This window comes from Anser brachyrhynchus, assembly GCF_964034855.1.
Source record: "Anser brachyrhynchus genome assembly, chromosome: 17".
Classification (NCBI taxonomy): domain Eukaryota; kingdom Metazoa; phylum Chordata; class Aves; order Anseriformes; family Anatidae; genus Anser; species Anser brachyrhynchus.
In genome coordinates this window covers 1,574,266-1,601,366 of record NC_137710.1, presented here as the reverse complement: position 1 = coordinate 1,601,366, position 27,101 = coordinate 1,574,266, and the positions used below count along the sequence as shown (strand labels likewise).

Genomic DNA, 27,101 nt, shown 5'->3' with positions numbered 1-27,101 from the left:
AGGTTTTTGTGACCTAAATAAGCTCTCTGATGCCCAGCCTAGCGTCCTGGGTAGGTGCTGGGACTTCAGGTTTGCAGCACAGCTGATAAGATTCATTTCTAGTGTAACAGAGGCAGGCCTGACCAATTCTTCCCTCTGTCTCCCCACCCACACAAGACCTCTAATCTGGTTACAGTGTTAAGAAGCAGGTAGATAAAAGGGAGCAGTTACTTTAAAATAATTAAATAACTTGTTTTTCATTAAAAAAACTGTGGGGTTTGATCTGCTGAGGAGTAGACTTTGACTGGGAAACAGTAGGTTGTGGTGTGAGAAATAAGATTGTATTCATGAAATAATTAAAAACTAATTCTCGCTTAACAACTCTGAAGCTTTGAGCAGTTCTGCATTAATTACTGCAATGAGAAACTCCAGCAGCTGTTGATTGAGATGACCTTGAAAGCAGAGCAGGAGGAGTATGAACTGGAAGGAATAGAGGTAATTTATTATTCCCCCACCCCTCTTATTCCTTTGAACAGCCGTTACACAGAACGCTTTTGATCATCCATGAAGAAGGCATCTTGCTTTGTTTAATTGTCATGTTTTCTTCTGCCCACATGGAAAACTATCCTTTTTGTATATTTATATACTCATTTTAAATACTTCCCCTGTAAATCTATTCTGCTTCAGTGTGTACCTGTCGTTCTTTCACCCAGGAGAACATTCGCAAATCTGGACAGTTCATCTGTGTATTGGTCATATGAGATGTGTAGGATAGCCGTGGATCCCGTTCTGTAACCATTCTTATAGTGCAATTCAGCCTAGACTTAATTTGCATCACCTTTGAAAGGAGTAGGACAGTGCCCCAAACTCAAAAGGTTAACAGGCACAATATCCTTGTAGAAATGAACTCCACAGTGCAAGACATTGAAAGAGGGAGTGCACTAACATAGAGAATAAGAGGATTGTCTAGGCTGCTGAGAACAGGAAGACTGTAATGTGGGGGGAATGGGTTGCTGGGCTTGGTTCTAACCTGCTATACTGATCTTCAGTGGGATCAGAGCCTGGCCCTAAAGAACTTAAAAATTGCTAGGAAAAGACTTCCCTCCCTATAAACCTTTTATTTTTTCTCCTTTTATTTCCAGTGGGAACCAATTCCGTATTTTAACAATAAGATCATTTGTGACTTGGTTGAGCAGAAGCATAAAGGAATAATCTCCATTCTGGTGAGAACAGAGTCTGTGCTACTTAAATTATCGTGCCTGCCTGTGCTCTATTGTAATGGTTCATAATAACTTTTTTTTTCTAATTATGTGATGGCTCTGCATTATTCAGAACCAAATGAATAACCAGACTTTATCAAAGACCCTGAAGTAGAATATCCACTTGTTTAAAAAAAAAAAAAAAGTGGATTTTAAAAGAACTATGCTGCTTCCACAGCAACTTTCTCTGCTGGATAAAAGACCTAGATCTCTCTCTCTCTCTCTTTCTCTCTCTTTCTCCTACCTGAAGCCAGCTATCCAGACTCTTGTAAAAGTGAAGGACAATTCATCCCATCTATGTGCTTATGTGACTTGCTAGCCTTGATGCCTGATGTTTCAGAAGGGCTCAGGCAGGAAGGAAGAATGCGAGCTGCCTTCCTCCTCCTGAGCTCCTGGTCTTGCTCTTGTTTACTTTCCCTTCTGTTGTTACTGCTCCTAAACTGCTGATCTGAAGGAGCCACCCTTTGTGCCTTCATAGGGATGGCAGGAGAAGTAGGAGAGGCTGAAGGGAACTTTCCCTGGAGTTTTTCATGAGGATGCTATTTTGCAATACCAAATAACCTTTTTCATTTCAATTAATTGTGCAGCTCCACATGGAAGAGACTTGAGCACACAAGTTACTATGATGATGATACTTTTTTGAATGCAAACCCTAATTAGTAAGAAATCTAGTAACCTTCCTGTAGAGTCATATAGCCAAGCTTGAAGTGGAATTAGCACTCGATCTGTTGCCTGCTGTTTCAGGATGAAGAGTGCTTACGACCCGGTGAAGCAACTGATTTGAGCTTCTTGGAAAAGCTGGAAGAGAAAGTAGGAGATCATGCCCATTTCGTGACGTATGCATTTATGCTTTGTATCTTACCACAAAGGAAACTCTCACCCATAACAGATTACTGGGGAGGGAACAGTTTTCTTTATACTGGAGAAGGTCAAGCAGCCTGTCCGTTGTCTCCCACTGTAATGTGCTACCCTGGTAGGGTATGATCTTTGAATCTTGCTTCATTCCATGTTTGTGTGTGCTGCATTTAAAAAAAATAATTAAAAAAAAAAAAAAGACCAATCTTGTGGATATTAAATTAGTTTATCCCAAGCTGACTTCAGGGAAAGTTGAAGGTATTGTGAAGAGGAGGAGCCTAGGACCCCAGGCTATGAGGTGTACGTAAATGCTTTTGGAGGAGTTTATCTTTATGTGTGTGGTCTTTGGATTCGAAGAGAAAAGAAACATGTCCCTGCTAGAATCTCCCAAATGAGTGGCATTTTAGTTAGTACTCAATTTGTAATGTTTGTAGATTTGATTTTGCTGGCTGATTAACACGTGCACACTAGGCTGTTCTGGCAGATTCTAACAGAAGCCTACTGAAAGGTTTTCACTAGTCATCAATTCAGAGTCATGCTGCTGAATTGTCACTGTTTCTAGATCTCTGATCATTACAGCTAAGTGGAAAATTTGTAGCCAACTTCCTTGTCACCACCGTGTGCCTTAATACTGCTCTGCCTGATTAAAAGCTTTAAATAGAAGTGCTAGAGCTGCTTAAACAGAATCTGTACTTGGTAACGTTCTTGGAAAGAAACTTTGATGTACTAATGTGCTATTGTGACACACAATTCTGTGCTGTTAGTGACTGCTTACAAAGCTGAAACTTAATAATTTAAGTTGCTCTTTTTTTTTTTTCCAGCCCTTGCTTACTAAAATTTTTCTGCTGTTCTCGAAAACTGATTCCTCCTTTGTATTTGTGCTCTTGTTCTAGGGCAAAATATCTCAAACAATCCTTCCCCTTTGGTTTCAGCTTGAGACTGAGGAAGCTGGTGATCTTTTTAGCATGTAGGCAATGAGAATATATTTAAATAAATGTTATAAGAGGAAATCTTAATACCATCCAGAAAGGGTGATCATTGCCAAATGGCAATGGATGGGTTGCAGGTATTTTCAGTAGTGTGTGGTAGCTGACTCCCATTTTCCAGCACTGGCTTCTGCTATTAGCTGTTAAGAATGAACAGATAATCTTTTGATTATGGGCCATAACTGTATAATCAGAGCCATGTTGATAGGAACAGACACTTAATAGACTTCCAGCAGTCATACAGCTGGTTTTTGTGCAGGTCACTTTCTACAAGCTGAGGAAATCTGTTTGCTGCTTTTTCTCTTGGTGTGTGTTTTTTTCTCCCTGTAGTCGCAAGCTTGCAGATCAGAAAACAAGAAAATCAATCGATTGGGTGGATTTCCGCCTCCTTCACTATGCAGGAGAAGTCACGTACTGTGCTGTTGGTGAGTGAACAAAATGCCAGACTAGCAGTTACTTGAGCATTTAAGCCAATATGGTAGGTAATAACTCCACGTGAAAATGAATTACAAAATATCTGAAGATACTGTTACTGGGAACACAAATGCAGTGTGAATTCCCGGGATGTAAATTTTTGGAAGGAAAATAAAAATGAATTTATGTTCTCCTGCTACAGAATCTTAGCACTGCAGAGGTGGTTTTTCTGTTATAAGAAGTGATACTTAACCTGCACTGAGTTGTAGAAGGAAACTCAAATGTGTTGGCCTGTGCTCCTTGGGCAACAGGCTGCCACTGACTGGAGTCAGGCTCAGAAAGCATCTGTTGAACTAGTATTTAGTAGTGGTTACAGCAGGAAACAGCACTATTCCAGTGGCTTAATAAATAATGTTCACCATCATATTCTAAGCAGACCCACTGAGACACAGGGTGGCTGTGGGGAGGGTACCAGGACCGCTGGTATACTGAGTTCTTGCCTCCCAGCAAAATCAGGTTTTTTCCTAAGCTCTTGAAACTTTAGCACAGAAGTGCGTAGCCTTCAAACAGACCTAAACCTTCTTTTTCTCTTCAGGATTTCTGGAAAAGAACAATGATCTCCTATATAGAAACCTGAAAGAGGTAAGAGTGAAAAAGGGCATGCTGTTCTTGTATGCTATCTTGCTTGAAACAGATGTTTTGCAGGAGGTATATTTAACCTCTGTAGCAAACAGGAACATGAATTCCTCCTTTGTGTTCTTCAGGCACTTACATGAAGCCTGTCTAGATAGAAGAGGGTTATCCCCAGATGAAATCAAAATCAATTGAAAGGCTCTTACTGAATATATCTGCAAGACAAATACAGCAACTTTGTGCTGGACCCATAGGTGACCTGATGACTTAACAGGACTTGAACTTGGAAAGTCAGGCCATAAACTTTGTAGATTGTTCTTTAATATAGATCGTGCTGTCCTTCTAATAGATACATAACTTCTAGCCATGATGCTGGACGTGTGAAGCAAGTCAGATAACTGCAGGGGTCACTACTACTTTTGACTTTCAGCAGTAGAGACTGTTGCTTGAAGTTCTCTGTTAAATATCCTTACAGCCATGCTGCTCAAGCTTAGAAGCATCATAGAGCATTCGTGCTATCTATAACAGTTTCTCATTTGGCCTGTTTCAGGTGCTGTGCAACTCTAAAAATGGAATCATTAGAGACTGCTTTTTACTGTCAGAACTAGACAACAGGAGGAGGCCAGAGACTGTGAGTTCAATGTCTAGTCTTAACTTTGAATATAAACTTAACTTCCTAGGTCTTGATTTAACTGCTGTTCCTGTCCTTAGTCCTGATTTTTTTTTTCTTTCTGATGTTATACTCCTGGTAACTTCCTGGTAGTTCAACAGCGATGTTGCTGAAACAGCAGCAAACAATGTGACAGACCTTAATGTTGTTATTAATGCATCATTCTAAAATGAGCTCTGTGCACAGCATCTAGCAGCCTTCAGTTTCTGAAGAGCTACCTTGCGTGTCCAGATGTATGGCAGGGATTCAAATATTCCAGCTAAGCACTCTGTCCAGTTAACCGATGATTAACTATGCTTCTAAAGCTTTGTGGTACTAATGCATATGTCAGCCTTTTACTTAGTTTTAAGAAGTGTGCAGAGAATAAGTTGATTTCATTGACTGCAGTGCTTGAGTTGCAAAGCTAAACAAGCTTTTTTCAATGTCATCTTAGGTTGCAACCCAGTTCAAAAACAGTCTGATGAGTCTAATAGAAATCTTGATGTCCAAGGAGCCTTCTTATGTGCGCTGTATTAAACCAAATGAGAACAAGGAGCCTGGTAAGGCATTAAGCTGAGCACACAGCTGAGATAATGGAACAAAGAGGGGGAGGCTTTAGCTATCGCTAGGTACAACATGCACATATTTCTTTAGTTAAGATAGCAGCTAAGATGTTGCCTTAGGTAGTTGTGGATTTAATTTTTCCATATCTGTCCCAATAGATGAATGTGTGAGTGAGCTTTCACAGACAGCATTTACCATTGCATATATCTGTTCATACCACAGGGAAGTTTGATGATTTCCTGATCCGACATCAGGTGAAATACCTGGGACTGATGGAGCACTTGCGGGTGAGACGAGCTGGCTTTGCATATCGGAGGAAGTATGAACTCTTCTTGCAAAGGTAAGTGGGGCTGTTCTTCCCTTTAGCCGGGTACAATCTGCCCTCCCATGAGGGCTTTAGAGCAAGGATTGTTTAAATGTCACGTCCCCGTTATGAGATGCAGAGGTATCAGTTTTTCACTCTGCATCAAATGTAACTTTCATAGGTGCTTTTTGACTATATCCATTTTGATCTGCTTCAGTATCTTGTGCCTTGAGTGAGGAGTAGAAATTGGTGTAGAGGTTCTTCAGTGAGAAATTCCGCGAGTGTCAATTAATTTATGTTGATGTCTTGCTAATCTTCCAGGTATAAATCCTTGTGTCCAGCTACCTGGCCACACTGGCATGGGCCAGCAGCTGAGGGTGTGGAGAGGCTCATCAAGCATATTGGTTATAAGCCTGAGGAATACAAGTTAGGGAGGTAAACTTCCTTTCTCTAGCTGTCGTCTGTGCTGGTCAGCTGCATGGTGCTTCCCATTTCTGTTTGTCTATTCTGTCTGTGACTACAAGCCACCACATTATCCTTCCAGACAGCTGCAAGACATGGTAGTGTGAACAGATCCCTTAAGCTTGGCTCTTGCTTACCCTGTGAACTGGGCAGACCTACCTGGACCTGCAAACCTGAGGGCTACTGATTAGTGACTTTAAAACAAGTAAACTAGCCAAAGGCATACAGTACACAGGGCAAGGGGATAAATAAGAAGCTCAGATGCGTAAATTTCCACTTTATATTCCCCTTTGTATCTCCATGGAAGCTTGAATCTAGCCTAGTTCCCTCCATCTCTGGGTTATGAGGGATGGGCTGCCTTAATTCAGCTCCAGACCTTCTTGCTTGCTTGAGCAGCCTGAGGCAACCTGCCTGCCTTTTTCAGGATGTGCCAGCTAGATAAATGAGGAAAGACATTAACTTGTCAGTACTACAGCTAGTTGGTGGTCTGAGCCTGATTAGGGCAGCTGAAATGATGGCTCGCTATGAACAAACTGTCTCTTTTCCTGGTCTCTTTTTCAGAACCAAAATATTCATTCGTTTCCCAAAGACTCTGTTTGCTACTGAAGATGCATTTGAATTCAGAAAGCACCTCTTAGGTATGGCTGCGGTTCCCTTTATCATATAGTTCATCATATAGTTTGATGGTTGGACTGGATGATCTTGGACGTCGTTTCTAACTTTAATGATTCTATAATTCTATGATTTAAAAAAAGCAGAGCCTGAGTGGGCAGTGTTTCTGGGCCCCAGATCCATGTAGCAGACAAATGTGATGAGAGCTGAGACCATCCCTGGTCTGCACAGATCTGGAGATTCCGAGGAAAACTCAGTCTTTTAACAGGGTGTGGACAAGTCAGTAGCTCTATTGCCTGAGTCCTGGGTATACGCCTCCTTTAGAGCTACTCCCCCACTTCGGCCGTACTCGTGACGCTGTTGGACAGTGCCTGGATGCACTAAGTCCCTTTCCCCAGGGATTGGGATGCCACGGGTCTTTGATCCCAGTACTACCTGTTTGTACCCGCTTGAAATGGGTGGGACTGCCTAACATCACGCTTTCCTACACAGGCTGCTTTTGTTCCTGTTTTGTTGGTCTTTTGGTAACTTTGTTTCTGTGCACAGAGAATGCGACAGACACAAGAAATCCCGCACAAGGTGTTTAATCACTGTGAGACTGAGAAGTTCCTAAATGCAGTGATTCTGTAGATACAAGCAATGTCTCTGCTTTTTTTTGCCAGTTTCAAGACTACAAGCCAAATACAAAGGATGCCTTGGGAAGAGGGAGTACCAGAAGAAGAGAGAAGCAGGTATGGGCTCTTAAAATCAAGGATTCTCTTCTTAGGGCTATGTTTTCCAATAGGAGTTGTAGCTTTGGGAAGTCTTGAATCCATTTTGCTGTGGGTAGCACTCGCAGCTTCCCCACAGGTCTGTGAGTGTTGTTCAGATGCAGGGTGATAACTGTGTGGAAAAGTTAGAGGTCCCTTTAGTTGTGTTTAGCATGTCACACCAGGTACTGCTCTTGGCCTCTCCCAGGCCCCAGGTATTAGCTGTGCAGCGGCAGCACCCTCTGCTGTGCATGTGGGAATGGGTTTTGGGTGCCAAGGGGTTGCTCATCTAACTGCTAGGGGATTAAACCTCCTGATCACAGTGGACAGGCTGCTGTATAGTACTAGAGGCTCAAAGGCCAGCTTTCTAAGATGGTCTGCGTGCTTTGCACAGGGTACGGTGGGAGCCTGAATGATGGCAAGGTCTGACACTGCTTTGATGTTGAGCTTTGTAGTGCTGGGTCAGCCAGTTATTACAGAGAATAAAATGTTCTCAGCTTCTTACTGTAAAGATCAGCTTATGGGAAGAGCTGCAAAAGAGGCAGTTATAATTCCTGCTCTGTGAATTCACAAGGTAGCATTGCGTAGGACCTCTGATACTAACATAAGTAACTGACTAATTCTTTCAGCTATCAAGCTGGAGGCTTGCTGGCGAGGAGCACTGGCACGGAAGGAGGCCAAGAAGAGAACATGGGCTGTTCAGATAATCAGGAAGTAACTATCACTGTGTGGCTGTCATGGGGAGGGCTACAGGTGATGGGTCATAGCATGGGGATAGTCAAAACTATCTTCATACCCATTTCTAAGCTATCGCTGTAGTTAGGAGTAGAGTTGCCAGCTAGGCTTGATCAGTAAATCCTGTCATCTTTTCATGAATTCTCCAACTTGCACGGATTTCTGATTTCTTTTGTTCTGCTTGTAGTGGTACAAAGGATCTCCAAATTAATCCTTTGCATGCTTATCCTTTCTCTTCAGGTATCTCACCACTTCTTACATGACCCTGCCTCTCTGCACCCTTAAACACCACTTCTGAAGTGGTGTTTATCTTCCTTTTTAAATCCAAGGCACTGTTTTTTTTCAATGAAACTTGGAAAAACATGTTAATGTTCAGCATGTTACAGAGCTTAAGATCTCTTGCTATCGCCGTAACACAGGCGATAGTGCATGTGAATGTCAGCGATCTATTATCCTGTTACGTGCCTTTTATGACTTGCCTAACACTCCCATTGATTTCTGAACATAATGTGTAAGTATTTGGATGTCTTCTGTAGATTCATAAATGGCTTCATCAATCGGAAGAAACCTCTTTGCCCAGAGAACATTGAATTTGTGCGGCTTGTGCAGTACAACTACTTCATGAAGCTCAGAGACCATGTTCCAAAAACTGTTTTGGACAAGAGCTGGCTCCGACCTCCTTCTATCCTGGAAGAGGTGAGGTTTGCTGTAGGCTTTGGGAGTGATAAGGATGACTGCTGTTCTGTGGTCATCTGTGAGTTCACTTCACGTAGGAAAAGAGCAGTGATCTGCTGGCTTGTCCTCTGTTCAGGCAGGGTGGCAGCGCCTTCAAGAGACTTTGAGACCCTTTGTATCTGGGGGAGGATGGGAGCGGGAGGGATGGCACCGTCACTCAGGTTTCCGAGGGGAAGGAGGGAGCTTTGTTTTAAGCAGTAGAATGGAAGATGTACTCACAGAAAAGTGAACTTACGAGCTCTATTAAAAACAAAACATCATGGGATTAATTCTAAAACTGTCAGCACAGATAGACTCGTAGCGTTTCATCTTGTGTTTGGGATTTGGCAGGACAGGCATCCACAGTGAGTGAATTGGACAAACTCTAATTGCTTCCAGCAGAATACTCATTTAGAAACAGCTGCTGCTATTTGTTACTGCCTCTTTGATCCTGCCCTCAGTCTAGCTTGGGCCCAGAACAGATCACTCCCACCTGGTTGTGGCCAGTACGCAGCAGGGCAGGTGGGCACAGGAAGATAAAAAGCTAAAACTAAAGGTAATGTAAAGAGTAACGCTAATGGCATGCTACCTGCACAGCGCTGCAGTCGGGTGTGGGTGACAGCTGGCATTTGCTGCTTTCGGTAGCTCTGGTAATAACTCAGCCGCTTGGTGTCCTGTGTCCTTCAGCTGCTGCGTGGGCAGTGACCTTGCTCTGGTAATAAAGGTGCTCTGTAGGTCGGGCTGGGGGAGCAGAGATGGATTTGTGACTGGAAAGTAACAAACTTGCCTGATCCAAGCTGTCTTTAGGACTGCAGGAGTTGTTGTCGGCACAGCCTCACTTCTTTTTTTCTTTTTTCTTTTTTTTTTTAATGCAGACATCTGAGATGCTAAAGAAAATCTGCATTAGGAACCTAGTAAGAAAATACTGCAGGGGTGTCACTGCTGAGAGGAAAGTGCAGGTAACTAATACATGGAATGCTAACATGCAAGTTGAAACACGCTGTGAACATGTGGTATGTGCTCGCTGGTGAATTCTTTCAAATGCAAACTGTACTTCCTGACAGGCCACCGTTCCTTTTGCTGAGCAAACATTTCTGAGAATGTAATTAAATGTTTCAGTGGCACTTGCAGTGTACAGTGCAGTTCTACAGATGCACATCTTATGGTGTTAAAACCACATTTCATCGAAATAGAATACATCCATAAATAAGAAAGGATCTGTAAGACTCTTTAGTCCTTATTAGTTTGCTCCTGTGTTATACCAAATAAAAAGGGAAAGATTCTGGAAAAAATGCCACATGAGCCAGGTAGATATTGTGTAAGTGAAAGAATGGTGGTGCTCAGTATTGCTGTTTACATTATAACTGCTGATATTACCCGTGGACAAACGGATGTTCTTCTCAAAACAGTTACAGCAAAAAGTTGTAGCAAGTGCCGTTTTCAGAGGGAAGAAGGAAGGCTACCTGCAGAGCATAAACCAGCCTTTTGCGGATACTCGACTGAGTGAGTACACACCAAGCCTCCTGAAGGACTCGGCCCTGTGGTCCTTGGTCAGGAAAATGTTGACAAAATAAGTTTCTGTGAGGAAATTCCTGCCTGACAGAGGCACCATCTCCTGCTGGGTTTGGACCCACTCACTTGAATTCCCGTGCCCTGTCATGTTTAGTGGTCACTGGCAATCAGTCTGCCAGACTTTGTTCTCTTGCTGGGCGTATCTGGAATATCTATTGGTACGCAGCCATAAACCCAAGGATAAAAGCTGGGATCTATTCTCACAGTGTGGAGTGGAGCAGAGAAGCGGAGCTGGATGCTGTAATGCAGCACTGCCAGCAGTGGGGATCAAATCCCAAGGACTGGAGCTGCTGGGGAAGGAGAGAGAGATGAATCTTGGGGATGATTTGTTGGCGTAAAGCATATTGAAGTCATGAGAGGAAAGCCTGCGTAGTACATTGGTAGGGGAGGGTTCTGGGAGTGTGTGTAGGGGACAGTGGCAGTGGGATGTGTGTGAAATGCTGGGTTCGTTATTGGAAGCTCACAGACAGCTTCAGCTGAAGCACTGTGTAGGAAAAAAAAAAAGTGACCTGGACTCTTCTCAGCACAAGTCCTTTTGTGTTAGAGCCTGAACCGAGGACAGATCCCCAATCAGCTAGCAATTCCCAGCGTGAATTACATATCACGCAGTAAAATCACTGAAATGGGTTTAGGAGCAACGTCTAAACCATCGGTTTAGAAGAAAGTGTACCAATGGGACAAGGATTAATGGGGTTAAGACAAATGATGCAGCAGTTCCATTTTTTGCTGGTGGGAGTGGTGGCAATCTGTCATGTGCACTCAGCTTGTCTTTCTGGTTTAATCCTCAGAAGAGAACGACATAAACCCCAAAGTACTGCAGCTCATCCAAGGTGAGAAGATCAAGGTAAGGGAAGAAAGCTGGAGCTCAGCAGCCCATCAGCAGGTGCTGCCCTTGAACTAGCTGCGTTCAGATCCTGAGTCCGGGAGCCAGTCACGCAGACTGAGTGATCCACGATGCCTGAGGCTGTCCTGCGGCTGTTCCTGGGTGGCAGGGCAGGCTGCTAAACAGCAGTGCAGCGTTTCCTTGCTCTTAAATTGGAGACAGGTCTCAAAATATACCTAGACAAAATAGTTTTTAACATTTCCTTTAATAAAAGCTTAAAAAGCATCGTTAGCCCTACTTGGACTGCAATGAGCTGGAAGAGTGTCGCTGTATGCATTGCTCTTCCTGTGGTTATGGCAGAGATGGGCACGGGTGACGCTTCTTTCTCTAAACATGCTTCTGTTACCTGAATACGAAGTATTAAAAAGGAGGGGCAGATGGGCCGGAGGCGGGGGGTGAGGGTGTAGGACACCAAAAGCTGAGATTATCATAAGCAGAGGTTTGCAACAGCTGCTGTGAGCTGTACATTGCAGCTCCTCAGTGCGGTGTTGCTTCCTGCTGAGCTGCCTCCAGAGCCGGGCCTCGCTGGAGTGCCAAATGCTGACACCGGCTCGTTGTTTTCAGTATGCAACCCCCGTGGTGAAGTATGACAGGAACGGGTTCAAAGCACGAGAGCGGCTGCTCGTTCTGACCCAGTCCTCGGCGTATGTGGTGGAAATGGCAAAGATCAAGCAGAAAATAGACTACGCCACTTTGAAAGGTAATGGTGGAAATCGGTGTGGGGCTTTCCTTCCTGTCAGTGACCCTGTGGTGGGGGAAAGACAAGCGTCTGAATCTTTGAAATATCTTTTTCCTTGGATTGGGGAACTAGAAGTAAGCAGTGGTTTGAGGAGAGGCAGGGGAACTGGTCTGTAGTGGGACTAAAGATCTCCAAGTGCCTCGAAAGAACGCTGTTTATAGTAGTTTCGTGGTAGCATGGAAGGGAATGGAGCAAATGTTTAATGCTTTTTTGCTGTTGGAAATGTGGACTGGATAAGTGGATGGCAGAAAGTGATCTTCAGAAGGTATTTTAAAAACTTGGAACATAATGAAACAATGCTCCTTTTTTAGAGTATTAGTCTAAGGAGGGAAATGTACTTTCTTCATCCTTCAGAAGATACAGAGCCCCTCTTCAGGAATGTGACTTCCTTCTGTAAACAAGCCAGTGCTGGAGTCACTGCCCGTGAGAACAGCACCCCTATGGGATGGTGGTGATCACGTTGTGTAACTGCCTGGCTGTCTTGCCTCTAACGTTTGGGTTTCTTCTGAAGGTATTTCTACCAGTAACCTGAGTGACGGGATTGTAGTCATTCATGTTCCTGAGGACAACAAACAGAAGGTAGGAAGATGAAATGTCGCTACTGTGAATGTGTGGTTAGAAATAAACTCTTGTAGCTAACGCTTCAAATATTTTCCTTTGAAATACTCAGATACACAATTACTGATGTTTACTGATTGATAATCAGCTACGTCCTAAACACTTGTTGTTTTACCATAAAAGCTTTCACTTCTGTTTAGCGTCAAAGTTACTATAAATCCTAAATAGTCCCTGGAAAGGATGTTTAACCAGTCAGACTTGTAGATAGATGGTTGCTGTAATTGTTCTGCACTCACTTCCGTGCTGCAGTTGCTACTTTAGCACTAGAAAGGAGTTTCTCTGAACGTACAACTGCTGGCTGCCGTGTGTGCTGGTGTAATGCCAGCTAACTCTGTGCCTCTCCTTTGTTTCCAGGGAGATGTGATCCTTCATTGTGAACATATCTTCGAGGTAGTCAGTAAACTCTGCGTGCTGGCCAATAAGCAAAATCTTGTTAAAGTTGTGCAGGGAAGGTAAGAAAGAAAGTTGAATGGGTAGCATTGTGTAGGCTGTATTTTGTCAAAGTATCTGCTTCGAAGACTTGGGTCTGGACTGCTTAGCTTTGAGAAGTGCCCACAGTCCATCTGCTTAAAAACCAAATGCGTTTACAGATGACTGTACTTGAAATGCTTTTCATTGCGTTACTGGCAGGCCTGCTGGATCTGGCTGTACCCGCTCATCTTCTGCTGGTGTGACCTGGGCCTGAGGTTGTGGGTTTAGTGGCCTCTATGCAGATCTCATTAGCACCAGCTCTGACTGAGAAAAGCCTGCTGGGCTGAGCCTGTGGGTCACTTCAGGATAAACGTTCCTTCCCCTAAAAGATTCAGAAGGCCCCAAAATGTGATTGCTGAGCACAGGAACCTTCTCAGTCACACCACCAAGCTAATGGCAGGTGGATGCAATCTGTCTCTCAAATCAATACTTAAATTGAAACTGGCATATGAAACCTGTACTGCTGTTCCAGCTTCTCTCTCTGGCCTTTGCATTTCAATTGTAATTAGATTCTTTGTGTTCAATGGTTTTCTCCAGGTCAGATCTGCTTATCTTCTAACACTTAATTGCACCAGGAAAATTCAAGAGCCCAGACTAGGCCGGCATGCACCATTTATCAAACCCTTCTGGGTTGTATGTTATAATGCAATTGTTCAGGAAATTTACCTAAGCTAGAGGGCTCTGATCTTCTAATCTAACAAGATTTGCCAAGGGAGCAGAAATAAAGGGGGCTTAGAGTAAAGCCTATTGTGAGGAAAGCATCTAATAAGTAATTGTCTGTATTTGCAGTCTTCGTTTTCGCATTGGCTCTGGGAAGGAAGGGACAATGGTGTTTACTGTTGGGCAGGAGTCGCAGATCTTTAAAGCCAAAAATGGACAACTAACAGTGGTAAGGCCTCAGCTAAGCTCTGGGAGTGTGACTCACACGTTCTCCTCCGATGCTCAGCCCTTGTAGAGAACACAGCTAGGTCCTAGCAAGGGCCCTGTTGTGCGAGTTCAGCAGGAGGACTCGGTTCCTTTTACAGAGCATGGGTGCGTGACGTAACCACCCAGTCGGTATCTGCCTACACATGATGTATAATAGAGGGTAATTGCTGTGGGAGTTGCAGCTACTCACCTTGTACTTGAACTTTCACTGCCACTTACTCTTCCAAGCTAGCAAGGGGAGAGAGAGCAAGGTGCTCTTGGCTTGGTAACTTAAAGAATCTGGTCTGGGTCTGAATTAAACTAAACATGCACCTGCAAACGTCACCTGAATCCTCCTTTTTCCACCTCTTCTTGCCTTTATCAACCAAGTCACTTCTGAAGTTGGTTGTGGGACAGAGAAAAAGCATGTCCTCTAAATCAAGCAGGTTGTCTGAGAAGGAAGGACCTGTCTGACCTAGTGGCAGTCTCAGCAGAACTCCCCACTTAGCAAAGAATGATTTCTGACTCCATATGTAGCCATAGGAAGCGGGGGGAGCTTTGCTTCTGTCCGTCCTCATGTTCAGGCAGGGGGGCCTGCTAACCCTGCCTCTTGTCAGCTCATGACTGCAAAGCGTTAAAGAGAAGTGTGGCTGGAAGAACGAGGGAAGATTTTCTTGTTTATTTTTTTCTGATTGATTGGTGAGCTTGGCGTTTTTGGTAGTTAGCTGACAGCTCCAAGGGAAAATTACACACAAAGGTGTAGTACTCCAGGGGAACTGGCTAGCTGTCTTTGCAGTCCTGATGGGAAGAGTTGTCTTGATATGCCAGTTGTTAAACGGGGACAACACAACCCCCTTCCCTCCGCGAGGACGCTTCAAGGACATAACATTTGTACCTAACTCACTGATTTCTTCCTTTTCTTGTCCCAGGTGTCAACCCAAGCAAAGTCTTGATGAGAAGCAGTTCCTGTTTCTGGTCACTGTCTTGGCTAGGAACAGAAAGGAGCCTGCAGGATGAGACCAGCACCCGCATCTCCCCTGAGATCTTTGATGCCATAGGGCTGCTGTGCTTTGAGAGTTTGCTTGTGTCTGTTAGGCACCTTTTTATAGCTGAAAACTGCTCAGTTTTATCACAACTCATTACCTTGCTGTCACATTCCAGGAAGCATAGATGCTTGTCACATGCTGTCACAGGGAGATGTTTAAACAAAAAGTTGCAATTCCGCTTGTAAAATGTCGATCTCTGCACCACGTATAACCTAAGGCCGAGAGCTCTGACCAGTCAGGAAGGATTCAGATAGGCTGGAAGGTTTCTCCAGGCTGTACTTTACGTGTACTTTACGTCACTGTACTAATCCCACGAACAACGTGAAATGCAGATGAAGTTGTTTCTCTCAAGCAGCATGCAGAGCTATGTTTGAATGTAGCAATAAGGCTGGCTCTCAGCTTTCTGAGTTGATGCATCCTCAGGATATCTCAGCAAGCTGCTTTGTCTACTCTGCTGTGGGGCTAGGAGACTGTTCCTGCCCCTGCAAACCAGCTAGGCACAGTGCAGTGAGGCTCTAGGGGTGGCAACATGACAGATGACCACAGTTCTTCCCTTTTAAGAGGGATGACATGCTGCCTTGGTGTAATTCAGTTCAGAAGAAAACAGTCTCCTGCTGGTTAAGAACCTTTGTATCTATCAGAGCTGAAATTCTGCTCACTCCTAAGAGTGGGGTAGGCATCACAGTTCCCCCAAGGTGTGTATTATGGCAGCTACAAGGGCAATTCCCTCTGCTCTCTCCTGCCTGGAAGCTGCAGTGGTGCTGCCAGCCTGGTTGTAGTCCTTACTCTGCTGCCTCATGTTGAGGCAAACTTGCTTGGTCTAGGCTGAAACTGCAGCCTAAGGAGCCCTGACTTCAAATTCTGCAGTCCTTAGAGTGAGATTAGGGGTGACTTGGCCATGAGGTTACCAGGAGGTAAGACTAACAGCTGGGTGAGGAGGATGTGCAATATTGCTTACCGAAAGTTCTCTTGAGCTCCGCGGACCCTAAGGACACCATGCTAGCCACTGAACTTCAAATGAGTAATAAAGCAACTCCCATGTAAATATGAAATATTTTCTAATTTATTTTGTTATATTAAAAAAAAAGTACATATTGCAAACATCAACCATACACTGAAATCCATCTTAAGCTTTTTTTGTGTATAAGTACAAAATGGGAGGGAATGATTGTACAGAACACGAAACACAACACTTCCGTTAAGACTAAAAGGTTCCACCCACCCCTTGCACAAAGGTAAGACTGGAGCTTGGAGCCTTCCCCGGGGGCTTTGACCAGGTGACGTCCTGCAGCAGGGTGGGCTCCAGAACCTGGCTGCACAAATACAGGAGCGGCTGCTCTGTGGAGCTACAGCTATTCCGAGAGGTGGGAGCAAACGCATTCTCAGCTAGCCTAGGGCTGGGGATTACTCTTGCCTGTCCTGTACACCCCTAACGGGGTCACCAGCTGCTGATTTGAAGCTTTTCTGCATTGTTCTAATGGACAAAAATCGCTTCCAAGGGCAAGGCTTCAGCCTGCTCTACTCTAGTGTCAGTATTATGGGGTGCTGGAGGGGAACGTGCACGAATGCCAGGAGCCAGGGCTGCACTGTTTATGCCACGCAGTACTCCAGAAGCTCAGGCGCTGCTTGTGAGCAGGGTGGCTGCCCTGCACCCTAACTTCCCCCGAAAGCTGCAGTGGCAAAAACCATTTAAAGGCTCAAGAGCTGGGAGCATTTGTGCAATGGCATTAAGTGGCTGTGGGAGCTGGTTTTGTTCATTAAGTCTCAACAAAGCAAGGACAAACGGCCAGCATGTAAAGGCTGTTGTAACATGACAGCAATACAGCGCTAGTAACATCGTTATTACACAGCTGGGGCAATTAGTTCAGATGGGAGTGTGTTAAGGCAGAGCCTGCCCTTAATCCAATACCAAAACTGAAACCTACTCAACTCTCCTGGAGTGACTAAAGCAATGCCTATAATAAACAGCTGTAAAAGATTAAAAGATAGGGGGGTGATTTTTTTTTTTTTTTAAAGAGCGTAGTTTGCAAGACCTGAAAGAGGAAATCCCGAAGCCAGTTACGAGTCTATTTACAGAGGCGTTAATCACAGCGCTGTGATCCGTCAGGCGCTCAGCACTGGTGTCGACACGTCATCTCCTGGAGCCAAAGCTGCTCTTGCACCCCAGGAAGGGAGCGGCTGGTGTTTGACCAGCCCCCCCCCGGCCAAAGCTCCTCTGCCCCTGTGCTGAGCCACCTGCTGGCCCCAACACCCAGCTGAGCAGGAGGGTGAGGCGGCCTGTCCCCCACCCAGGACCGAGTCAGTTCTGTATCGCCAACAAAGCGAGCAGGGGTTGCTGCAGGACTTGCGCTGTATTGTACGGGACGCAGCCGGTGTTTTCACCCCCGCCATGGCCTGCAAGAGCACAGCACAGCCGCTGAGACACAGAAAATGGCTTAAAACAGGGCAGAGCGTAGCCCCCCCTCGAGGGCAGTAGGCCTGTTACGGGCACTCAGACCCCCACCAACAGCCGCGGAATTCGCCAGTAAGCGGCAAAGTACACGGTGCCAGAGAGCAACCCCGGGGACTTGACTTCCGTGCTCCCCAACTTATCGCATGAGGAAGGTCAGGGAGAGGCACTGGGGCCCCACAACGAGCTGCACTATGGACTTGCACGAACCCACAGTGTGCACCGGAACCAACGCACGCAGGTACGGCTTAAAACAGGAGCCCAGGGCAGGAAGGACAGCTGAAGCTGCTGAGCTACACTGATATGGCCGGGCACTGCCGAGTTCTTACTTATCAGTAGCTGAAGAAAGATAAGCGGAGACAGGAACAACACTCACATCTGCCACAGACGGTGTCTGTGATTTAGAAAAGTCTTTGGTTACTAGAAAGACAGCTTCAGCCTAACCGTGAAAGTTTTTAGTCTTACACGACGCTCCAGAAGCGTACCACCGAGCAAACAACAGGCTTTAGCCTTAGCAGTTAGATCCCAGACAGCGTCTCTGCAATTCGAAATAAAAGCAGCGGCGTAACATCGCTGGTGATGCTGACCACACCTTTGGTTTTGGACGTGTCAGGGTGCCACCAGCAGCCCTGAGCCAGGAGCAGGACTCCTCGGAGCACGAAGTTTACAGAAGCAAATACCCACCTCGCTGCGTAAAGAGCTGCTGCTCTGTGAGACACCTGGCTGGCGAGGCCAGCGTTAGATATTCCAGGTGAAGAGTCAAAAATAACGGAATAAACCGAAGTACTGTGGTGGCTGCCGGGCTGCCATCCTGCCTGGAAGTTTAGGACTCGCTGCCGCTGGTTTCTCTCCCTGCCAAGATTTGCTGCATTGACCGTTACAGCCGCAGCTCTTCTCACTATCCTTTAGCATCCAATCCTACTGAATTACACACGATCTTCTACCACTATAATTGCTACTTGACTCCACACGAGGCAACACGAGACTAGGAGGTAGATAAAACACTCATGTATAATAGAGGACTACTCTCAGGAAGCGAGACGGGACAGCTTTCTCTACACATTTCAGCTCCGCCCTTTCACGCACAGCTGCCATTTCTGCAAAGAGACTTGGAAATACGCTCAGGTAAAGGCAAACGAGGATCAGCCACCTCTGGGCCACCGTCTTTTCCTCCCCGTGGTACTCACTGCCCTCACCCAGTGCGAGACAACGCTCCTCTGTCAGTCACAGAACCCAACTACGGCTGCTGGCCTCCAGCCTACGTGCGGCAGGCGTGGAGTGGTTGAACCCGCGATGAAATCTAACCCGCGGTGAAAGCAGGACAGCAAGCACGGCTTACCGATCCGCAGTTTGATGGCAGTAGGCTCCCCGGTGCAGGTGTGGGGTCAGGCAGAAGTTCTAAGCCCCAACTGGTAGCAATGCCCCCAAGGAAAAGCCGTCCGGTGCGACTAGCTCCTGACCCTCCGTCTGGAGGAATTTTAACATCTGCCCCCAGCACTGCACCGACAAAGCCAAGGGTTGTTTTTGAGACAAAGGTCTCCGCAATTCCGTGCTGGAGAAGCCCCACCAAAAACCGTTGGAGGAGAGGGCCCCGAGCGCGGCGGGGAGCCGCAGGCAGCTGCCCGGCCAGCCCAGCACAAGCGGCTCCCCCAGCCCGGCACCGCGCGGGGCTCCCTCTGCCCCAGGCACTGCCTCGGCCAAGGCAGCAGATGGTGCTCAGCACCCGGTGCTCAGCACCCGGTGCCCGTCCGGCCAGCAGCCGTGCTGAGGCACTCCCGAGCTACCAGCCCTATCGCCAGCAGGCCTGGAGGAGAGGGAGCTCTGCAGCAGCTCCGGTGCTCGGATCCCCGCGTTCCTCCCACGCCCAGGAGGAGACAGGGCCAGGGAGTGCCTGGAAGGAAGACGGGCGGCTGGCCGACCTTTTGTTGCCGTTGGGTTTGTTTGTCGGTTCGTTTTAAAGTGCAGGATAATTACAAAAGCCAAAGGAAGCCAGCCTTCCTCCTCACTAACCACAAAAGAGCAAAGACAAGAGTGCTAAAAATCCAGGGCCTTTCTCCAGATGCTCGACGGGGGCCTTACATATCTACCGTGCGCCCGGTGACCTTACTTATTCCTGTCCTAGAACTACTGCGTTTAAATACCCCAAATAATCTAGTTTGTTACAAAACGGAATTTACAGACTTTGTTGAAGAGAGGAGGAGCTGCCCGGTCCTCCGCTGCGGACGATCGATCAGGGGAAGGGCAGCGCCTCCCAGACAGCCCCGCGCAGCCTGCGGCCGTCGGGCAGCTCACTGGTGCAGGTGGGCTCTGTCATCCGGACGCTTAATGTGAATTCTTCGCACGCGCTCGATGCGCTCCCGCTCCTCGTCTTCTTCTAAGTGGTGGGAGCGCCCAGCTGCCCCCCCTGTGGCTTCCAGGAGCGCGTTGTCAGGTCCTCTCCCGTCCTGGGACTCGTACAGCAGGATGTTCAGCGTCTCCTCGTAAATGCGGGCTTCTGGGAACTCCACCTGCCCACCGAGAGAGAAGGTCACTGTCAGCAAGCGCCAGTCACTGCAGGCACCAAGTTACCTCGTTCCTTTCCTCCTGATACCTGTTTTTAAAAAGTTCTTAATTGTACACTAGCTGTAGAAATCCTTTCTAGCACGAACGTTTCCATTTTGTTATTTGCTTTCAGCCACTGAGACCCAGCAACTATTATTTTCAGATCTGTCCTGCTCACAGGGCAGACTGAGTCAAATTTCTCCTGGGAGAAGTGAAAAGTGAAAGTGAAGTGAAGAAGTGAAGTGAAGAAGTGAAAAGGAAGAGGGAAGGGATGTCGCTGCTCACCAGCAGCTGTCTTTACACAGGACTGGCCACCAAATTTGAGTAAGTGCACGGGTCTGTCTGAGGACAAGAACCAGACTGAGCCTGCACTACAGAACGTCACAACTGCCCTGCATGAAGTGCTGCGCCCCAGCGGCCCACGCCCCAACAAACCCCCAGGCTGAGCTCCTCTGGGCTGCCCTCACACTGTGAATGGGAAGTTATTGTTCTATTGAGATGCCAGACAATGAACAGAGCATTCAAAAAGCAACAGATGTCAGGACGCCAGCCCGAGAGCAGCTGGGCCCGGTGCTGGAAGCATTCAGGGCTTCGCCCGTACCTTTGTCTGCTTTTTCTCAGTAGCATAAACAATGGAAGTGCAGCAGACTTCAGCAATCTTCCGTCCCTGGCCGTAGAAAGACCAGCAGCAGATCTCGTCTCCAATCACGTCCTTTATAAACAGCACCCTCCCGTTGAACCTCAGGGAGAGCTTATCGAACAGCTCGATGTTCTTCAGCATGTTGTCGTCAGAGTTGCTGCGAGACAAAGGCAGGCGGCGGGCACGTTAGGGGCAGAACACAAGGGGGGTCAGGCAGTGAGAAGTGACCACCCTGTGCGCCCAGCTTCCTCCGACTTCCTACGTCTCTGCCCAGGTGGCAGTTACAGACGGTCTCCAGGACTGCAGCGGGCAACTCACTGGAGTAGTACAAGCAGGAAAGCCTGCTGCTGGAGGAGCAGTAACGTGACAGCAGCAGCGCTGTGATTAACGCTGTCCGAGGCCGTTTCATTTGCGTACACAATTCCATCACCCAGAGGAACCCGTTCCTAAGTTCAGGCTTAGTACCAGCTGGGTGTTTTGTCACCGAACTTGCATGCGGGCATAAGGAAAGGGGGACGCAGTCCCAGCCCTCGCGATTTTACCGCTTATTGAGGGCGCCACGCCACGGAAGGCTTCCTGCGTTTGACTGAGGTGCTGCAGCCCCTGGGGAATGCAGGCCAGCAGCTGGCCACGAGCCTCTACAGCTGCACCCGAGCCTTAGGGAAACGCCTGTCACAGAAACCGTGCGTTCTTCGCCTTCTGTTGGTGGCGGTAGGCTTCCTTCTGGCTCAAGTTTGAAATTAATTGGGAAAAAATTGAGCACACGCCAGCACCAATCTGTCACTGGGCAAGGTAAAAATCAAACGCCTATCATGGAATTCAGTCTACAAACAACTTCAAAGAGCTACGGCTGAAGTCACTGACCTGGTGTAGGAATATTTGTTGTTGCTCCTGTTATACAGCAACTTCACCGCTGGCTGTAAAAGGAAACAAAGCACCGATCAGTTCCACGAACGCGCTGGGGTCTCAGCTCAGCCCGAGACCACACAGCAGAGGAGCCGCAACGTGAAACGACGCCATCAGGCCCAGACTCGGTGGGATTTCGTTGTTGCCACAGAACTGTCGTGCACTGGCTGGCAAGGGGCTTGTAATTCTCAGAGAAGAGATCTCTTCTGTGACTAAATCCTAACTCGTTCCCACCTGCACCCTCTACCCACCGCAGGCAGCAGCACAGGAGCAGGGGCCACCCATCCGCTTTAGCTAAAGAAAGCATCTGGCGTTATTTACCAGCGAACAAGCCAGCAGAAGATGTGCTAGCCCCCACCACCCGCCCTGCTTCTGCTTCAGTTTGTGCAGAACAGCACCTATTTTATCAGCTTAAGTGGAGAAAGACATGGCCAGGCCCAGCCCGAGCAACGTTTGTCTTTAAATGTAGAAGAAATATTTCGCCTGGTGTAGATTTCCAGTGCTCTGCAGCTCAACAATTAAGGAATATTTGTTAAATACTTGGTCGAGATCCCAAGCAAGCCCCACGGCAGCAGGCCAGCGGGCCAGCGGCAGCGTCCTCCTCGTACCTTATTGGAAGTGGCTATCAGCTTTTGCTCTTCCTTGGACGACGTGATGACCGGCACCTTGCAGAACGGTTCATACGCGTCTTTGTTCTGCTGGAACAAGAAGCAGACGGACGCTGAGCGCACGCAGGCCTCGGGGCGCCCTCCTGTTAACCGGGAAGTTCCCGCAAATTCTGTTCTACTGCCGGAGAGCTCAGTGCGCGGCCCGCCTCCGCACGGCACCCAGCAGCCGCTTCCGGCCCCACGCTCCGAACGGAGCTGGTGCTCCGGCTGCGGGGCAGCTTCCCTCCGGGACCGACCGAGCTGGGACTCGTTTGAGCTCTGTGCTGCTGGGGAATTGCAGGGACCAAACGGCTCGTGCGTGCTTAAACGGCGGGCCCTAGCTGCGCGCCCTACCTGCAAGGCTGCTTGGCACTCGTCCACCAGCCCCTGCACCAGGTAGTACTTCGCCTCGGCCAGCAGCTCCTCTATCTCTCGGCGGCTCTCAGGGAGCGGCACGGCCCCGTCGCGCAGGTAGTTCAGGATCGTCCCAAAATGCTTCCCGCAGCGGTCGATCAGGATCCAGCCTGGGGAGAGGGGAAGGGCGCAGTCCGGCAGAGGCGAACGCGGCGGAAGGCCTCGAGCCTGGCCCAGGAGCGCCGCGCCGAGCAGGCTCCCGCCGAGGGGGACCAGCTCCGGCTCCCTGCTCGAAGCTCACCTGCTTCTCACAGCTCCCCAGCCGTTGACAAACGGCTACCTGGTACAGAGGAACGAATTCCTCCTGTTCTCAACGCGACCGGCTCCGTCCTGCCTCTGCTCGCAGAGCCCCCGGCTGTTTTCTCACCTTCCGAGGGCCCTGCTGCATACACGCGCGGCTCTTTCTTCCAGCCAGCTCACCGCAGCCAGACCCGGCCACCTGTAGGCTCCTGCACCCGAGCACAGCGGCGGGACTGCTGGGAGCCATCACCTCCAGCAGGTGTGCACGAGGTCGGAGAGAGAAAGGCAGCACGGACACGGGACGCATTGCCGACGCCGTCCCGGTCCCTGCATTCCCCCAGGCGAGTGATTCGGGCCGGGCGGCGCGGTTACCAGCACGGCACCCCAAACTGCGGAGCCGAAATATGCGGGCGGGACGTCCCGCGCGGCCCCCGCCCGGGCTCACCGGCACCGCCGTGCGATGGGAAGGGGGCGAGCGGCGCCGCGCGGCCACGACAAACCGCTGCTGGCGGGGAGGATCCAAGCCTCACCTCGCGCTGCCCGACGCGGGCCGGACCCCGCGAAGCGTTTCCGCAAGGCCGAGACACGAACGGGTTTCCGTAAAGGAACGGGCGGGCGCTTGCGGGCTGCAGCTCAGGAACGCAGCGAGGGAAGGCTTGCGGGGAAGGAGCCGTGTTTCGGACAAAGAAGGGAAGGAGGCTGGAGCAGACCCCGCGCGTTCCACGCGAGGGGAATTACTGGTAAAATCCCAGCGTTTGGTGAAGTCTGGGAGGCGGACGCGTCCCTTCCATGCTGTGGAGAACCTGCGACAGCCTCCAGCGATTTCCTACAGGCCTCCCATCTCCCTCCTCGCCCTGCTGTCTACACAAAACACACGGCGCGCTCCCGGCTGTAACCCTCCGGGCTGCGGGAACGGAACGCAAAGCTGGAGGCGGGAGAACTGGGGACAGAAATCAAGGAAAAGCCTGCTCCAGGCTGAGGAGCACGGCACTCCTACCCGACCAGCGCAGGGAAGAGCCCGCTCGTCAGCGCGGAGGCCGAAACCTGCTGCAACTTTGTGCTTACAGAGGGGCAAAAGCAAAGCAGAATTGCTCACTGCCGGGCGGGGCGGGGGACGCGAGAACATTTCGGGCAGCACTGCAAAACACCAGCGGCTGCTGAAGCAGCTTTGAAGAAATCCGCGCGGTTCAACCCAGCAGCCGAGGCTGCAGCCGGGCGAAGAGGAGTCGCAGAGACGAGCCCGGGTGGGGGCTGCGCGGGGCCGAAGCAGCGGGGCTCAGCTGCAGCCTTTGAAAGCCATTTTTCATCGCAGCGTTACAGAAACGCGCTGGGATCTGTTTATTGGGGGCGGGAATACGTTACCACGAGCCGGGCTACAGTTCCCGAACCATTTCTAAGCTAAGCTGCAAACGAGCAGCTGCCAGCCCCCGGCGGGGAGCTCCCCCTTCCTCCCCGAGCCCGGGCAGCAGCACGTGGGCGTTGCTGAGCTCGGAGAAGGAGCTCGGGAGATGGGGCTGGAGTCTGAAGGGTGCCCCCGCACCCAGGGCAGGGCACGCGGCACGAACTGCCCCGCAGCTCGCGCCCAGGCTTTGCTCTTCCACGGTTTCTCCCCGGGTCTGGCTCCTCTTCCCGAGAACCGCTTCGTTTTCTGCCAGGCTTCGGGCGCGACCCGTTAGGAGCGTTTTGAGGAATTTCAGATAAAGAGAGTTTCCTCCGACAGCCCTAACGCTATCGTCCCCGGTCCCCGCGCCGTGCCCGGCAGCAGGAGGCACAGCAAGAGCTGCCGCAGCGCGGGCACCTCGCTTAGAAGCGGCGGGTTGCCGTTAAAACGCGAGCCGGCTGCGCTGAACGCTCCCACGCAGCCGCGGCGGGATTCCCGGCGAGATCCGCCCGGGATTTCACAGCTCGGGCGGGACGTTTTGGCAGGTTAAACCCCCAAAAAGCACCAGCGGTAGCAGCGCCGCCGCCCGCCGCTCTCCAGGAGGCAGAACGTGCCCTTTGAGAGCCGCCAGCCCCGCGCCTCGGCCCGCGGCCCACCCGCCGCAGCTCCAGCGCTGACGCCACGCGGCCGAGCGCGTGCGGGAGGCAGCTTAAACGCGGGCACTTCCAGCTACAGCGGGGACATTCGGATAATCAGCCCGGTGGCTTTTGTGCCGGCGCGTGTGTATGTTTGTTGTGTTGGTTTTTTTTTTTTTCTAAGCTATTTTTTTGCTCCAAATCCACTTCCTGCTGCCCCAGGACAGCCTGTCGCCAGAGCCCTGCTAATCCACCGCGTGTCCTGCACGAGCCCTGCACAGGGGCCACTCTCCAGCACCCGAAGCTGAGCCCAGCTCGGCCAGCCAAGCAGCGCGCCTCCCGTGCTTTCAGCGATTCCAGGTAACGGACACATCGGCAGGAAGGTGTTTTACACCCACAGGACCCACGAGGCAGGGGCTGCTGCTAAAGACAAGGCGTCCGAGCGCGAAATGCCAGCGCGTAAACAGAAAGCTCTGCTCCGAATTACGCCGCGAGGCCCCCGCAACGCGGGAACGCTGACCCCAAACCGCGCCGGCAGCCACCGCGCCGCCGCCTTTTGGCCGCGCAGTTACCTCCAACAGAAACGTTTTTTTTTTTATGTCTGCATTTCAGACGAGGAAACAAGACGAGGGAACTGCCCGCAGGGCTTCCACGCCCGCGAGGCCTGACGGGGCGGTTCCTTACCCACCCTTCTCCCCGCTTTCCACGCACACGTGAGAGTTTTCCCCTCGGCGTTTCAAAAGACACCGCCAGCCCCGTGCTGCCCGGGCCCAGCGGCACCGCTGCCTCCCCCGTCCCCTCCTGGCACGCAGCCACTCGGCCCCGCACCCCTTCTGTTCCCAGCCTCTCCTCGGGTGTAAGAGAGGAATTTTAATGCTAATAAAACGTAGAAAGCTCCAGGCCTACGACGAGACGTTTCTCTCCCCCTTCTACATTTCGGTCCGGCCTGCTCTAACCCGCTTCCGCTGGCGGGTAAGGGCCGCCAGGAGCCCCCCCCAACACCCCCCCGTACCTTCGCTGTCGGTCAGGACTTCCATCCGTCCGCTGAACATGGCTTTGAGCATCGTGTCCTGCTTGGTCAGCGTCTGCATGGTGGTGTAGTAGAGGGCGCCGCCGATGTTCAGCTTGACGTACTTGGAGCTGGGGCTGGCGCCCTTGAAGGAGGTGGTGCGGGTGGCAGCCGCCGGCACCGCCGAGCTCACCACGCTTTCTCCCGACATCTCTTCCTGCGGGCAAGGAGGTAGCGGCGCTCAGGCCCCGCTCTTACCCCGCGGCGCCCAGCCCGGCGCCTGGCGGAGGGGCCCGCGGAGGTGTCAGACGTCGGGTCCTGTCAGGTGCTGACGGCGGGCAGCCGAGGAGGCCAACCGACCCGCCGCGAAGGGCTGAGCGAGGAGCACGGAAGCCAGGATTTCCCACGAAAGCCGCGCCCGTTCCTCTCGCACCTCTTAAACCCTAAATTCCTACCTCACGGACGACCTGCCTCACGGCCGGGCAGCCCCCGGTGCACGGAGCCGGCCCCGGGGGCTGACAGGCCGCACACCCCGAGCCCCCTTGGCTCCTTCCCTGACCCCTCGCCCCCTTCCCTCCCCCCCTCAGCCCTTCCCCTGTTCCCTCGGCCCCCTCCCTGCCCCCCTCGGCCCCCTCCCTCCCCCCTCAGCCCTTCCCCTGCCCCCCAGCCCCCTCCACGCCCCCCCCCAGCCTCCCGGCCCCTTCCCTGCCCCCCCGGCCCCTTCCCCTGCCCCCTCAGCCCCCTCCCCGCTCCCCCCCCCAGCCCCTCGGCCCCCTCCCTCCCCCCGCACCGACTGAGGCCCCGCCGGGCCCGGGCCCGGCCCCGCCGCCATCCCGGGGGCCCAGCCGCGCTAAGCCCAGCCTTCCCGGCGGCTCCGGCCCTGCCCCGAACCCCCCCCACCCCCCCCCGGTGCCGGTACCGGTGCCGGTGCCGGTTCCGCTCCCCCCTCCCCTCACCATGAAGGGCGCGGCGCTGCCCCGCGGCCCAGGAGCGCCGGGGCGAGGGAACTTCCGGCCCTGCCGCCGCTTCCGGCGCGGTGCTCCCCCGAAACCCTTCCGGTGCTCCCCCCAAACCCCCCCCCCCCCGCCG

At 50.4% G+C, this 27,101-nt stretch overlaps 2 protein-coding genes across 9 annotated transcripts in view; one reads left to right on the top strand and one right to left on the bottom strand.

The window, feature by feature from the left end:
* MYO1H (myosin IH) overlaps positions 1–19,249 on the top strand; it is a 35,480-nt gene extending 16,231 nt beyond the window's left edge. For all 7 annotated transcript variants that reach the window (XM_080559289.1, XM_080559291.1, XM_080559293.1 and 4 more), the window contains 21 exons: positions 369–474; positions 1,122–1,202; positions 1,983–2,074; positions 3,410–3,504; positions 4,089–4,135; positions 4,677–4,757; positions 5,230–5,335; positions 5,562–5,679; positions 5,965–6,078; positions 6,667–6,743; positions 7,380–7,448; positions 8,096–8,180; positions 8,738–8,897; positions 9,791–9,874; positions 10,325–10,418; positions 11,276–11,331; positions 11,935–12,070; positions 12,621–12,688; positions 13,082–13,179; positions 13,988–14,087; positions 15,034–19,249. In XM_080559289.1, coding sequence (XP_080415415.1) covers positions 369–474; positions 1,122–1,202; positions 1,983–2,074; positions 3,410–3,504; positions 4,089–4,135; positions 4,677–4,757; positions 5,230–5,335; positions 5,562–5,679; positions 5,965–6,078; positions 6,667–6,743; positions 7,380–7,448; positions 8,096–8,180; positions 8,738–8,897; positions 9,791–9,874; positions 10,325–10,418; positions 11,276–11,331; positions 11,935–12,070; positions 12,621–12,688; positions 13,082–13,179; positions 13,988–14,087; positions 15,034–15,057 — 1,891 coding nt within the window. In that variant the 3' untranslated portion in view covers positions 15,058–19,249. The remainder of the gene's footprint in view (positions 1–368; positions 475–1,121; positions 1,203–1,982; positions 2,075–3,409; positions 3,505–4,088; positions 4,136–4,676; positions 4,758–5,229; positions 5,336–5,561; positions 5,680–5,964; positions 6,079–6,666; positions 6,744–7,379; positions 7,449–8,095; positions 8,181–8,737; positions 8,898–9,790; positions 9,875–10,324; positions 10,419–11,275; positions 11,332–11,934; positions 12,071–12,620; positions 12,689–13,081; positions 13,180–13,987; positions 14,088–15,033) is intronic.
* On the bottom strand, positions 19,118–27,096 carry KCTD10 (potassium channel tetramerization domain containing 10). 2 transcript variants are annotated; one of them, XM_080559324.1, is made up of 7 exons: positions 26,969–27,096; positions 26,016–26,229; positions 22,688–22,857; positions 22,295–22,381; positions 21,645–21,697; positions 20,742–20,937; positions 19,118–20,106 (listed from the first exon to the last, which is right to left on the bottom strand). In XM_080559324.1, exons 1-7 carry the CDS (start codon positions 26,969–26,971, stop codon positions 19,888–19,890), a joined length of 942 nt encoding a protein of 313 aa, XP_080415450.1. In that variant the 5' UTR covers positions 26,972–27,096; the 3' UTR covers positions 19,118–19,887. The 2 variants fall into 2 exon arrangements, with proteins under 2 accessions (XP_080415450.1, XP_080415451.1); XM_080559325.1 differs by having other exon boundaries at positions 22,295–22,384; positions 26,969–27,085.
* Between the last annotated feature and the right edge of the window lie 5 nt (positions 27,097–27,101).